Source organism: Poromitra crassiceps (assembly GCF_964638095.1).
Source record: "Poromitra crassiceps genome assembly, contig: HAP1_SCAFFOLD_261, whole genome shotgun sequence".
Taxonomy (NCBI): Eukaryota; Metazoa; Chordata; class Actinopteri; order Beryciformes; family Melamphaidae; genus Poromitra; species Poromitra crassiceps.
Genome location: NW_028152136.1, coordinates 7,012 through 21,754, shown reverse-complemented (window position 1 = coordinate 21,754; position 14,743 = coordinate 7,012). Strand labels below are relative to the sequence as shown.

General features: G+C 42.4%; 1 protein-coding gene across 2 annotated transcripts; it reads right to left on the bottom strand.

Annotated features, from left to right (window-relative positions):
- Positions 1-1,807: 1,807 nt before the first annotated feature.
- On the bottom strand, positions 1,808-13,556 carry LOC310770923 (small ribosomal subunit protein uS2-like). 2 transcript variants are annotated; one of them, XM_083663621.1, is made up of 8 exons: positions 13,508-13,556; positions 11,505-11,676; positions 10,694-10,812; positions 6,415-6,660; positions 5,446-5,574; positions 3,033-3,201; positions 2,385-2,420; positions 1,808-1,966 (listed from the first exon to the last, which is right to left on the bottom strand). In XM_083663621.1, exons 2-8 carry the CDS (start codon positions 11,635-11,637, stop codon positions 1,872-1,874), a joined length of 927 nt encoding a protein of 308 aa, XP_083519747.1. In that variant the 5' UTR covers positions 11,638-11,676; positions 13,508-13,556; the 3' UTR covers positions 1,808-1,871. The 2 variants fall into 2 exon arrangements, with proteins under 2 accessions (XP_083519747.1, XP_083519748.1); XM_083663622.1 differs by having other exon boundaries at positions 2,385-2,417.
- Between the last annotated feature and the right edge of the window lie 1,187 nt (positions 13,557-14,743).

Below are 14,743 nucleotides of genomic sequence, written 5' to 3'. Positions count from 1 at the left end.
GCTAAATTAGCATTTCATGACACGAGGACTACCATTGCCGTGATAAAATTGCATTAATCTAACAAGTTGAGTACTAAACTAACGGCTAGCTAGCTAATACAAGGGGTTACTTTGTAGAGTAGACGATAGCTAGCAGCGTTGATAATCAACTTCCGGTACGTTATTTTCCAAATTAGAGTACGATCAATTCAGCACACATTTCTTTCTGACGCTGTTGACTGTCTGAACCTGCAGGACTCGGGTGTTGAGTGCCAACTTAAATGGAAATAAACTGGGCACAAGTTATATTGCAGTAATAATTATGTAGCAACACGCTAGCGGACAATTATTTTGTAATGAAGACGTTCCTGGCGGCTAACCGGAAGTAGTTTCCGCCTGTTGTGTGAAACTTGACCGAGCTTCCTGACGCGGGGTTACTCTCTGTTGCCTAGCAACGGATCACAGCTGAATGACTGCGTTGGTTTCTGCAGATAAAAACATGTTTTGGAATAAAAAATAAAAAATAAAATAAACAAATAAACCTATAATAAATTATCACGTTATATGAAGCTTTTGGGTTTCTCCGTTTCGAATTGCAGTTATACATTTAATAGATACAAGCGCCCCAGTGGCCTAATGGATAAGGCACTGGCCTCCTAAGCCAGGGATTGTGGGTTCGAGTCCCATCTGGGGTGGAATTTTAACAGGCTTCCTTCCCACACCTTCCTAAAACATCAAATTCAAGTACTTAACAGGCAAAATTCCCTCAAATTCAACGACCCAACAGAGGTAGAAATTAACTAATAACCAACAGAGGTAGAAATTAACTAATAACAGAATTACAGTACCAGAACGGAGTAGCTCTTCTTTGTACTTTTTTTTTTTAGTACCATCACACTGACCTACAGACCAATCTCCACGGAGCCTCCATGTTTTTTTATTTATTGAAACAATTTAGGTTTTAGGTTTTATTTATTCGCACAGTAGAAACAGAAAACAAAGGCATATGACAGTTCAAATGACAAGTCTGATGAGATATTTACAGAGCTAAAATACAGACAGGAGTACTGTGCAGGAGGCAAAGAAAACCCAGAGGGCTTATAAGGCACACTCCACCTCATTTAACAGTTCAAAAGTTTAAATATAAAAAAGAGAAATAGAGCAAGATACAGAAGAAAAAATATTTTTACACATTGTCAGAAGTAATTAAGAGTTCCTTAAGAGCTTTTTTGTAAGTTCTTAGGGAAGGTTTTTCAGCTAGATACAAAAATTAATTCCATAATTTTACTCCTCTAAATTTAATGGAGAATTGGCCTCTAGAGGAAAGAAATTTAGGGAGATGAAGATGTGCAGATTGGCGGGTTGAGTATGAGTGGGACAACGAATTAAGCTTAAAGTAGGACTTGAAATGCTCAGGGATCTTTCCTTCATACAATTACAATGAGACATCTCAGTGAGGTATCTTTCAAATGCAAAACATTCAGAATCAAAATCCCACTGCCATAGTATCTTATCTGGTACTCCATGTTGTTGAGCCGGATTGTAACCATCATGGTAACGTTTAACCTGACTCCATCATGGTAACGTTTAACCTGACTCCATCATGGTAACGTTTAACCTGACTCCGCCAGATGAAACAAATGTGAAACAACCTCCAACCATCTGGCAGCATCAGGTTAAATTTGGAGTACATTGCTTGAAAGAATCACACAACAACAACAAAAACACCATTTACAATTAAATAGTCCCAATTATGAAACCAACTTAGTATTTTGATGCTCAGAAGGAGGGGGGTAAGACCAATAAAAAAAGACAGGTTTTTCAAACAATCAAGCCAAGTTTATTGAGTTCTCAGCTCATTGCTGTAGGTTTCATGTGTGTTTATGAATGCATTAGGACCAGTCAGAGGTAGCGCCGCCCCAGTCTGAAGCCTGGGCAGTGGGAGCGGCGGACCAGTCTTCAGTGGCAGTCTGGGCACTCCAGTCCTCTGTGGGGAGAGAAGATACACACAACGAGACATTTCATTTTATTACATGTCATACCAAAGCTTTTACATTCATCTTCTAACAACAAATATGAGTTAATACAATAGCATAACTACTCACACGATACAAATAATGACCTGATCGTGTGATATCAAAACTAGTCGAGGAGCAATGGCAGACTAGAGGGGTGTGATCTTAACACTCGATAGAAGTCCATGTAACAATTTAACTACATACAATCAATACACTTAAAAATGTCTTGGGTCCCCATCTCAATATGTGGAAGAACACATCAAGTCTCCCATCAAGTAAGAAGGGCTTCTAACATCATCCTTTCACACTTTGAACTATGATTTCAAAATCACATCCTACATCATCCATTCACACTTGGAACCATGATTTCAAGTGAACATTACGTACCAGTGAACCCCTCAGCAGGAGCCTTAGCTGCACCTGCTGGATGAAGATCAGAAGTTTGACATCAGTACAATTCTCTTCTACTGCAAAAGTGTCCACTCTAATTCACCAGAACATCTCTGAATCTAGCATAGTGTGTTCTGCTTATCGCTACATTGTTTACAAGCAGTGGGCCATTAGACAAATAAAAATAGCCAACAGCCTGACAAACCCAGACGTTAAAGTCCGTGGAAACCAAACAAATGTGTTTTGAGTTTGTCACACCCCAGGAAAACTTGTTATCAACCACCCAGTCAAATTTGAACTGAACTGAATGTCGCCAAGTATATAAAATTAGGAGCTGCAATCTCTATGTTCTCAATGCGATTCAACTGTGCATTTCTCTGCTAGGACTGTGTGTGTGTGTGTGTGTGTGTGTGTGTGTGTGTGTGTGTGTGGCTCCCCTCTGCTCGCTCTGACTTCCGCATTGACTATGTCCTGTCCCCCCCCTGCCCCCTCGAGACCCATACGCTAAATGTTGTAAAATAATCAAAAATAGCCGGCCAACAGAAACAAAAACATGAGCATCAATGTGATGTGATAATAAAGGTAAGGGAAGCACGGCTGATTTACATAATACAAGAGACTGCTAAACGAGCCCACAGGTCTTACCCTCAACGGGAGCTGGGAACTGCTGGATGGGCACAGAGGGCACCTGGACGCCCTCGGACCAGTCGGCCACCTCGGGCTGGACAAAGTCGGCCGCGGGGGCGGTCCACTCGCCCTGGAACTCCTCCTTGCCAACAGCCTTCTCAGCCAACGCCTGCTCCTCCTTCTCGATCTGAAGCAGAACATGGCCCATGTTAGAAAGTCATGTACAAGACAAAACATGACGACATCTCACTACTATACTAAGGCATGGGGCTCATTGAGCAGTTGAGCACGCGAGGCTCACTAGAAGCGATGCAATATTTCTAGTTTATTTCAAATGTGGGGTGTGATTCCGAGAACCACAAAAGAACAGTTTTGCAGCTTTTGCTATTGGACCAGCATGTTAGAAACGGCCTACAATTTATATACCGTAAATTCCGGACTATAAGGCGCACCGGTCTATAAGCCGCACCTTCAAAGTTGACTATTTTTTTCTTCTATAAGCCGCACCGGTCTATAAGCCGCGGGTGTTTTAATGGTATTTTTTGTTTTTTTTACAGTGCACACAGTGTCCGCGGTGTGGTGAAAAGAGGGCAAGAGAGGAAATTAAAACAGAAGTGGATTTATAGTTAGAAAGAGTGCTAAAGAAGAGAGAATTCCGTTTTTTATTTTTTTATTTTAGTTACTCACAGTACTATTGACCAGTCCAACTCAAAAGATATTCGGCAGTTTCACTTTGAGCTCTTGTTCCGCCGCTGGGCACACAGTGTCCGCGGTGTGGTGAAAAGAGGGCAAGAGAGGAAATTAAAACAGAAGTGGATTTATAGTTAGAAAGAGTGCTAAAGATAGTCCGGTCTGGTTATGACGAGTCTCGCTGGGTACAGTACGCCAAAGCGATATCCATTGACTCGATGATGCTGTTGTATGTTGCGCGTTTCTGTTGCACCAACGCGGAGAGGTCCTGCCGGACGAAAAAGCGCGTACCCTCCCAGGTGAGGGGCTTCTTCCCCGCAGCCTGGAGGATGAGTTGACGGTCGGGCCAGCGGAGTAGGCAGATGAAGATGGCCCTCGGTGGCAGGCCGGGGTCTGGACGTGGCCGAGGCGCCCGGTGTGCCCTGTCCACCTCTGGTGGTTTCTCGCCTTCCTTCAGGTCCAGGATGTAACACAGGATTTTGCCACGAAAGCGTCCATGTCACCAATCTCAGCTCCCTCTTTTACATTGATCAGGCGAATGTTATTTATTTTACTCCTGCTGATTAAGTCATCAACCTGCGTGTGCAGCGTTTCGATGTTTTTGCATTTTATCCACTTTCGGACTCACTGTGTTGTTTTTGTCCTCCAGTGCGCTGATGCGCTTTTCCGCATTATAAACTCTGTTCACGGTTGCCTTAGTTTCTTTAGTGAGTGGATGGACTTCTGCACGTTTTCAAACTTGTTTTCAAGCTGCTCAAAACCTCTGAGCGATGTCGGACTTAATCGATAGTGTTTCACGGAGTAAAAGTTTAGCCCAAGCCGTGTATATCCAGCCTCCAGCAGGTGAGTCATTTCCTCATTCATGGCGTGATTGCTTCGTCTTTTTCTTTCTGCTTACCTGTGTTGTGTTATGTTATGTTATGTTATGTTGTTAAAAGAGGGCAAGAGAGGAAATTAAAACAAGTGGATTTATAGTTAGAAAGAGTGCTAAAAAAAGAGAGATTTTTTTTTTTTTTTGGAAAAAATCCATAGATAAGCCGCACCGTTATATAAGCCGCAGGGGCCAAAAAAGGCCAAAAAACGGGAAAAAAGCCGCGGCTTATAGTCCGGAATTTACGGTATGTACTTTAAAGACCTAGCCAGACTCACTATGTCCTCTCGCATTCCCTAGCTCAAAGGCTGGATTCTTAGTCATGAATATTTTGACTTATATTAAGAAATTTAAAATATATCGATATTGTTACGTCCATACAACAGGAGCTTAAGTAAGTACATGTGACAGTGCCACTCATCCCTTGGAGAAAGACTCACCCAGCTATGGACCATGCCCTTACTGAAGAGGACATGTGACAGCTATGCACCCTACATCCTTATTTTATATCAATGTATTATTTTATATCAATGTATTATTTCATATCAATGTATTACCACTTGCTCTTTCAGGAGTGTTTAGGGGGGACATGTGTTCTGCTAGGGCCGGACATAAAGTCCTAGCACATACAGTACACACCACGGCACTCATGTCCACAGAAATCACATGTATGCCTATCCAAGTCTATGGTGTTAATTAACATGGGAGACATTCTCAAAGTTCATGCTAAATTGATGCTAGCATACAGTAGATGTTGCTCCTTGAAGATCTACATTAGCCTGAGAATTCTTCAGAGTGTGTGTGTGTGTGTGTGTGTGTGTGTGTGTGTGTGTGTGTGCGCGTGTGTGTGTATGTCTCTGCAGCCCTCACCTCCTCCGGGTCTCTGTAGAAGTAGAGATCGGGCATGACCTCCCATGGGTGCTCCCTGGAGATGGTGCCCCTCATCCTCAGCACCTCCCTGGCCAACATCCACCACATCAGACCCACAGAGTGGTGCCCCTGGACACACACAAGACAGGCTTGGGTTAAGTTTCTCCACAGCATTTTGTCCATCCCATTGTTCAACGCACACACCCAGCACTTCATCCCAGAGTTCAACGCACACACCAGCACTTCCAAAACTGTCTGGAAGCTGCAGACTAAAGCCACACTTGGAGGGAGTCACATTAATTCACCTGGCCCATTCTCTCATTACAACACACAGGGTTAAGCGAGAAAGTCTCTTTAGCTTGAATTTGACCATGTTGTTTCTGTAAGAGGAGCCAGTAAACATCCCAGCAAGTGGCCTGAGGCTGAGACATCTGCAGGTGCGTGCGCACACACCAGTCAAGAAAGAATCTGCTGAGTCATGGAAGCGATCGTGACTATTGTCTAACCCGAGTGGATGCATTGTGCACTCCACATGGAAACAGACATTTGCTTTGAGGCAACAAGGCAACATAAACAGTGCAAAGATTATGTATTCAATGCGGGTGTGATAAGACCCACAAAAAGACAATGTATTAACATGCTATATAAAAAAAAAAAGTAAATTGGTAAGAAAATGTATTGTTCAAGTGTGGCTCGGGTCACTATCAAACCCCAGTCATGGGGCAGCAGCCCTCATGGTGTTAGCGAAAACCCGGCCGGGTCACTCTGGCACACGTCCGACACCCGAACACCCACATGGGTGCCAGGCTTTAATGGTGTGCTCAATGTTTAGCCCAATGTCTCTTTGCATACAAAAGGCACAAAGTCGTTTATTTGCTTGTTTTGTTTACTTTGCAGGGTGGGGCGACTGAAATAGTTGATCTAGTCTACAAACAAAGACCAGAGCTCAGACTGCATGCGTGCCATTACCTTGTTGTTGCAGGGGATGGCGATGTCCACGTATCCGAGTGGGGAGTCGGTGTTGCACAGGGCGATGGTGGGGATGTTGACGTAGGACGCCTCGGTGAGCGGCTGGTGATCGGCGCGGGGGTCCGTCACTATCAGGAGGCGGGGCTCCCTGAAGGCCGCCTGGATCTGATTGGTGAAGGTGCCCGGGGTGAAGCGTCCGTGAAAAGTGGTGGCACCAGTGCAGGAAGCAAACTTCAGCACAGCCCTCTGAACAGAGAAAAGGTTACGTGCAATAATAAATACAGAGTGCAGAAGCAGGAGAGCCGTTTTGGGGACAAGCTCAAAATACTTCAATATGAAGTCCACCGGGCATACGATTGGTATTGTCCATCAGTGTTCAGTGTTTTGCATAATAGGCTTGTGGCTCAGGTCACTATCAAACCCCAGTCATGGGGCAGCAGCCCTCATGGTGTTAGCGAAAACCCGGCCGGGTCACTCTGGCACACGTCCGACACCTGAACACCCACATCAGTGCCAGGCTTTAAAGGTGTGCTGTTTGGGCGATGAGTCAAACATGCAACCCACCACCAAGATGCATATTTGTCCTTTTAACCCCGTCAGTTTTACATTCTAGTGTTAGACTGACATCGCTTTGCCAGGATATATTGATATGATATATTGATACGATATATTTGAGTTTAGTCACTATAGTCAGTAAAACCTACAATAAAAATCGTACTTTCTTTGCACATTTATTACTTTAACTGCTCAATTATGGGGTTTCCCCCCCCCCCGTATATTAATGATTCATTTAAAAGGCAGTAATGTGTCCCACAGTTACCTGTTTCAGGTTTGGTGTCCTGTGATGGTCTTTCCCACCTTCACAATAATGAAAATATGAAATGATCAAATTTAAAGATGTAGAAAGGAAAAAAATAACAACTTAACAGCAAACCCATATCAGTCGAGCCATACTACAGACATCATCTCAAAGAACGAAGGCCAGCTTGGATAATACGATTGGTATTGTCCATCAGTGTTTTGCATAATAGGCTTGTGGCTCAGGTCACTATCAAACCCCAGTCATGGGGCAGCAGCCCTCATGGTGTTAGCGAAAACCCGGCTGGGTCACTCTGGCACACGTCCGACACCTGAACACCCACATCGGTGCCAGGCTTTAAAGGTGTGCTGTTTGGGCGACATGCAACCCACCACCAATATGCATATTTGACCTTTTAACCCCGTCAGTTTTACATTCTAGTGTTAGATTGACATCGCTTTGCCAGGATACATTGATATGATATATTTGAGTTTAGTCAGTAAAACCTACAACAAAAATCGTACTTTCTTTGCACATTTATTACTTTAACTGCTCAATTATGGGTTCCCCCCCCCCCCTATACTAATGATTCATTTAACACATTCACTGCCAGCTGTTTTTTTTTTTACTGTAGGTAGCTTCTGCCAGAGGGGTTTTTTGAGGATTCTGGCTCATCTTTCAAGACCTGAGGATTCTTTTCTGCTAAGATTTTGTGAACACAAAATATCTAAAAAGAACTAATAGAATGTGTGCTTTCTCTGTCTAAAAGAGTTAGTTTGTAGAGTTAGTAGTTATGTAGGCATTAGCACTTGAATACAGCATGGTTTCAGCGTCTGAAAATTTATTCTGAGATAAATGGCTTTTTGTGAAATTCGATAGAACAGTCACTTTAACCATTCATTTTTGGCATCAGTAAGACGTCAGACATCTAAACAATAGTTTTGAACAGTAATTTCCTCCATAACAGCAGGAAACACCCCTCTCCTTCAAACTCCTCCCTCCGTGTGTGTTCTTCTTGGCTGCAGCGGGCGTGTCACAAGCTCGTTTCTGTTGCTGCTGTAACCTCGCGTCACCAGGCTCACTGCTTTGCTGCTGCTCCTGTCTGCTGGCGGCCGCTGTGCAAGTCTGGATGGGCTCGCTCGTTTCTTGGAGTTTCGGTTGAGAGCTTTGATGAAGCTTTTGCGATTCTGGTCTTATTTATGCTGCGTGTTTCAAAGTGTGTTCCACCCGTAATCTATTATGCAAATTTGCAATCCCTCACCGCCAGCAATCAGCGTGAAAGCGAAAGCGTTTTCGCCAATCCATTCTACAGTATGAGAATGGTTTCATCGCGCGTTCCCCTGCAGTTTTGGCTCTGCTTTTTCTAGTCTGGGAGAGCACTGTCGCCACTTAGTGGGTCGGTGGAATGGGTTGTACACGTTCGGTGGCTCCAATATTTATATAAGAGATGTAAAAGGGTTAGATGCACATCCCACGGTCAAAAAAAAAAAAAAACATTTTTTTGACGTATTAACACGTCATTGGCAGTCAACCGTTGGATTTTTTTTGACGTATTAACACGTCATTGGCAGTGAACGTGTTAAAAGGCAGTAATGTGTCCCACAGTTACCTGTTTCAGGTTTGGCGTCCTGTGATGGTCTTTCCCACCTTCACAATAATGAAAAGATCAAATTTAAAGATGTAGAAAGGAAAAAAATAACAACTTAACAGAAAACCCATATGGGTCGAGCCATACTACAGACATCATCTCAAAGAATGAACGCCAGCTTGGATAATACGATTGGTATTGTCCATCAGTGTTTTGCATATAGGCTTGTGGCTCAGGTCACTATCAAACCCCAGTCATGGGGCAGCAGCCCTCATGGTGTTAGCGAAAACCCGGCCGGGTCACTCTGGCACACGTCCGACACCTGAACACCCACATCGGTGCCAGGCTTTAAAGGTGTGCTGTTTGGGCGATGAGTCAAAACATGCAACCCACCACCAAGATGCATATTTAACCTTTTAACCCCGTCAGTTTTACATTCTAGCGTTAGACTGACATCGCTTTGCCAGGATATATTGATATGATATATTTGAGTTTAGTCAGTAAAACCTACAACAAAAATCGTACTTTCTTTGCACATTTATTACTCTAACTGCTCAATTATGGGTTTCCCCCCCCCGTATACTAATGATTCATTTAAAAGGCAGTAATGTGTCCCACAGTTACCTGTTTCAGGTTTGGCGTCCTGTGATGGTCTTTCCCACCTTCACAATAATGAAAATATGAAATGATCAAATTTAAAGATGTAGAAAGGAAAAAAATATCAACTTAACAGCAAACCCATATGGGTCGAGCCATACTACAGACATCATCTCAAAGAACGAAGGCCAGCTTGGAGAATACGATTGGTATTGTCCATCAGTGTTTTGCATATACTGTAGGCTTGTGGCTCAGGTCACTATCAAACCCCAGTCATGGGGCAGCAGCCCTCATGGTGTTAGCGAAAACCCGGCCGGGTCACTCTGGCACACGTCCGACACCTGAACACCCACATCGGTGCCAGGCTTTAAAGGTGTGCTGTTTGGGCGATGAGTCAAACATGCAACCCACCACCAAGATGCATATTTAACCTTTTAACCCCGTCAGTTTTACATTCTAGTGTTAGACTGACATCGCTTTGCCAGGATATATTGATATGATATATTTGAGTTTAGTCAGTAAAACCTACAAAATAAAAATCTTACTTTCTTTGCACATTTATTACTTTAACTGCTCAATTATGGGTTTTTTCCCCCGTATATTAATGATTCATTTAAAAGGCAGTAATGTGTCCCACAGTTACCTGTTTCAGGTTTGGTGTCCTGTGATGGTCTTTCCCACCTTCACAATAATGAAAATATGAAATGATCAAATTTAAAGATGTAGAAAGGAAAAAAATAACAACTTAACAGCAAACCCATATGGGTCGAGCCATACTACAGACATCATCTCAAAGAACGAAGGCCAGCTTGGATAATACGATTGGTATTGTCCATCAGTGTTTTGCATAATAGGCTTGTGGCTCAGGTCACTATCAAACCCCAGTCATGGGGCAGCAGCCCTCATGGTGTTAGCGAAAACCCGGCCGGGTCACTCTGGCACACGTCCGACACCTGAACACCCACATCAGTGCCAGGCTTTAAAGGTGTGCTGTTTGGGCGATGAGTCAAACATGCAACCCACCACCAAGATGCATATTTGACCTTTTAACCCTGTCACTTTTACATTCTAGTGTAATGAAAATATGAAATGATCAAATTTAAAGATGTAGAAAGGAAAAAAATATCAACAACTTAACAGCAAACCCATATCGGTCGAGCCATACTACAGACATCATCTCAAAGCATGAAGGCCGGCTTGGATAATGTCTATCCCCAGAGTAGACACAGCGATGATGGTCAGTGTCGAGGTCTGATATGACCTCAAACAGGCTGTGAGAGCTGTGGCTTTCTGACCTGGCCGGTGTTCCTGGAGGAGATGACACAGACGTCGGCCGGGTTCTCGATGGCCACGATGGCCCTGGCTGCCAGCAGGAGCTTCTCCCAGGTCTTCCTCAGGTTGACGATGTACACACCTGGCAGAGGGCGGCCACCAAAACTATTTACTACACGGATTTTAAGGTTAACAACAGACACCCTTTTGCTCAAGCTAAACACTGATTATGCTTCTGCGGGCCCTAGACTGAGACAACCTTGAAAGTAGGGCTGGGCGATCTGGACAAAAACAAATAACACAATATTTTTGACCAAATGAATATTGTAGGGATGACTATTGGTGCTTTCACAAAATATTACAATGAGATTTTCGATAAATAATCATCAGTAATGTGGACATAATGACTAAGTGGGTAAAGGCAAATAATAGAACAGCTAGAAAAGTATTTTGTAATGACAAATTTCAAGCACTTTTCAAGGACAAATTATTTCAAAATGACGGGCCAATAATTCAGAGATGTTCACATACCAGTAAGTCCTCAAATGCAAATTTGTTTCGTCATGCTTACACATCGGAAATAAATCATTAACATTCAACATAAACTCAAAGCAATTCTTGAAAGCCTCAGCATTTCCGCTCATGATAGTGTAAATAAGAAGTGTATCAAGCTTGACCCAGCAACTTTGAGATGACTGAGCACACAAGACTCAAAGCCAGCGATTCCGAGCACTGCCCAGAGACCCTGTAAAAGGAGATAGGAAAAGACCAAGAGACAACAAACCTCCACTTGAGACAAAAACAACGTCTGTGTTTTTGCGTATTTTGACTTACCGTCACTCTTCCTCTTGTAGACGTACTGCTCCATCTGAAAGTCCATGTTGGTCCCTCCCAGGTGGGTCCCTGCTGCCAGGAACTTCAGCACATCCTCCTCCTTCATCTGCAGCACATCCAGACCTCCGGACATCGTGACCTCTTTCCCTGCGTTACGACTTTATTGGGAGAGCTGGAAGAGGAGAGAGAAACAAACCAAGGGACCAGGGTGAATGAATGAATGTTTATTTCGAACATTAACATAAAAGACAATATAAAAAAATTATAATAATAAGTATAATAATAATAATACACAATACATTAAAAACATTTTAAAACAAAAAAAGGAAAAAACATAATGTACAATATTAATAATAATTGCAATAAAAATAACAGTATTTGTTCGAAAAGGAGTAGGAATGAAGCCTCTGCTTATCTGGTCCTACCCCTATTTAATTCCAAAATAAACTTAAATCAGGTCTCTGTCAACATTCTATTTTATTACTTATCACATTTTCCTTTTACCCCGAGCCATAATGTACCCTATTACCATGTGCCCTCACCCCCCCCCCCCCCCGCCTCCTCTTCTCTGTATCCCTCAATCATAATATTTTTAAACTTTTTCTTAAACAGTATAATAGTTCTACTTTGTTTTATTTCATCATCCAAACTGTTCCACAGAGTCACTCCACCAAATGAAATGCTCATGCTCTTCAAATTTGTACGAACATAGCGTTTCTCAAAATTATTGGAATTACATGGAGGCCATGGCCCAGCCGTTGCTCCTCCCTCTGGCCGTGATGCCCTGAGATCTCTAAGGTCACCTTGGCAGTGCCCTGCTACCAGCCTGCTACTGTCAGTTGCTTTAAAAGCATCAGTGGTCTCAGTTGAATGTAGCCTAGCTGTCCTATGCAAAGGATGTGCCATTGGCTCCCTGGCATGTGGGGCTTGTGCCCTAAACAATAGCAACGCCGTAGGCCAGATGGCCCTGCCCCTAAAATGAAAAAATTACCACCCTGCAAGGGCCACAGGAGGAACAACCCTTCAGTCAACACTTTGTGGAGTGCAATGAATGGCTCACAAAATGTCTGACATCTGTGCCACTGCCAGGGCCCTGATATGAACCACAGGGGAAATATCACAGACGACGAGGCTCTCGTGTGACACCTGAGCTACCGATTTATTTTCTCCATGGGTCCTCAATGTTGTTCATTTGTCAGTCCTCAGAAAGTGACAGGCCCCTTTACTTGAGACTGCAATGAGGGGAGATTTGTTGTTGGGACTTTACTTGACATCTTACATTGACATTTATGGACATTTTACATGGACATAACCACGCAACACCCCCCCCCCCCCAGTTATACATCACTCAATGACTTACAGGACATTTTACATGGACCCCACTATGTCACTTTTGAAAGGTCTTTACTTTGCACTTTATAATTTGAATATTGTCTTTCTGTCTGCTCCCTATTTTGCCATTGCGGTGACCACTTCACTACACTGCATGCACAACGATAAATTCCTCGTTTATAACAGGTTTACTCAGTAATAATCTTGAATCTAGTATTAAAGTATCACAACGTACATAGGGAGATAATAGTGAGTGAGCCCTTTCATTCTTACACATTCACAATTCGAATCAAATGTAGCCTATCCATTATCGCCACCCAGGCAGCTTAAGACTTTGCCCCTTTCGGAACTGCTAACCGCTAACGGTTAGCAGTTCCGAAAGGGGCAACTTAAGACTTAACGTTAGGCATATCGATTTTGCCGTTTTTATAAATCACTCTTGTATTAACGTTAATGTTACTGTGGTTCTCGAGCCTGTTGCTATGCATAACGTGCCATCACAGCAACAGCACAGCTGAACGTTAGCGTAAGGTATTTGGACGGTACGGAGGATTATAGCGGCTAAAGTAATTGAACACACTGCACGCGGCATACAGGCAGCTTCGTTAACGGATTAGTCCTGACAGTCTGGGTAAAATATATCACGTTATAATAATAATATTGTATCTCACCACGAGACAACGCCGTGTAGAGACCTGTACCTCACGGTAAAAAGAGACCGGAAAAGGAAATGACGTGAAATTTATACCCAGACTCCGCCAATCAGCTTCCATGACATACTTTATTTATTTATTTATTTATTTATTTATTTATTTATTTATTTATTTATTTATTTATTCATTCATCATTCATTCATTCATTCATTCATTTTTTTATTTTTTTTATTTATTTATTTATTTTTTTATTTTATTAATTCATTCATTTATTCACTTATTTATTCATTTTTTTATTTTTTTATTTTAATAAAAATATAGTTCTACGTACCTAGTTCTACAAAAAACAAACAAACAAAAAAATATTGTGGTCTGGGGACAAAATAAACTATAGTATTATTATTATTATTAGTAGTAGTAGTAGTAGACAGTACAGCATGCATACTTTGTGATATAATGAGAAAAAAGTTAATTCAGATTTTTTTTATAGATATCATTTTATGTTTTTTTTATTAATAAGTGTGTAAGTTGTTGGACGATATATTAATAATAATAATAATAAACTTTCATTGATTTTGCAAAAACGTTCTTTAACAAATAGACTGGAGGGAAGAACATGGAGCAGTGGGCTCTTGATATGAACATCTCGGGTAGGCCTACTGAAGGGCTGAGCCATGAGATAGCACGAAGCAGGCTATTCACATTTTGTGTTTTGCATCCCAACCAGCATGGGCTCTCAGAGGGTTATTAGTTTGGGCTTTTTCATTATATTTCTAGTTTCAGCTCTAGTTCTATAGGGTTGGTTCATTAATGGGCATCACTGTTTCACTAAAAGTGCAACCTCTAAAAGCAGCAGCAGGTCATTTAAGTACAAGTCAGTCACTCAGTTACTCAAAAAAGCAGATGCCCACAAGTCATTTTTTGCAAGTCCAAGTCAAGTCTCAAGTCTTTGAGCTCCAGTCCAAGTCAAGTCTCAAGTCTTTGAGGGGCAAGTCCAAGTCAAGTCTCAAGTCATTGAGCTCCAGTCCAAGTCAAGTCTCAAGTCTTTGAGGGGCAAGTCCAAGTCAAGTCTCAAGTCTTTGAGCTCCAGTCCAAGTCAAGTCTCAAGTCTTCGGTCACAAATCCAAATCAAGTCTCAAGTCTTTTATGCATGAGTGTTCTATCATCTCATCTGTTGGATGCCATCTGGTCTACTTAGAACACTGCATAGCTTAAACTAAGGAATTCAAAACATGTACTGTATTATCCTCACTC

Coding starts and splice junctions, on each gene's coding strand:
- LOC310770923 (XM_083663621.1), bottom strand. CDS start 11,637: ATGTCCGGAGGTCTGGATGTGCTGCAGATGAAGGAGGAGGATGTGCTG. Junction 6,661..10,693: donor CCTCCAGGAACACCGGCCAG/GTCAGAAAGCCA, acceptor TTCTCTGTTCAG/AGGGCTGTGCTGAAGTTTGC. Junction 2,421..3,032: donor GTTCCCAGCTCCCGTTGAGG/GTAAGACCTGTG, acceptor ATCTTCATCCAG/CAGGTGCAGCTAAGGCTCCT.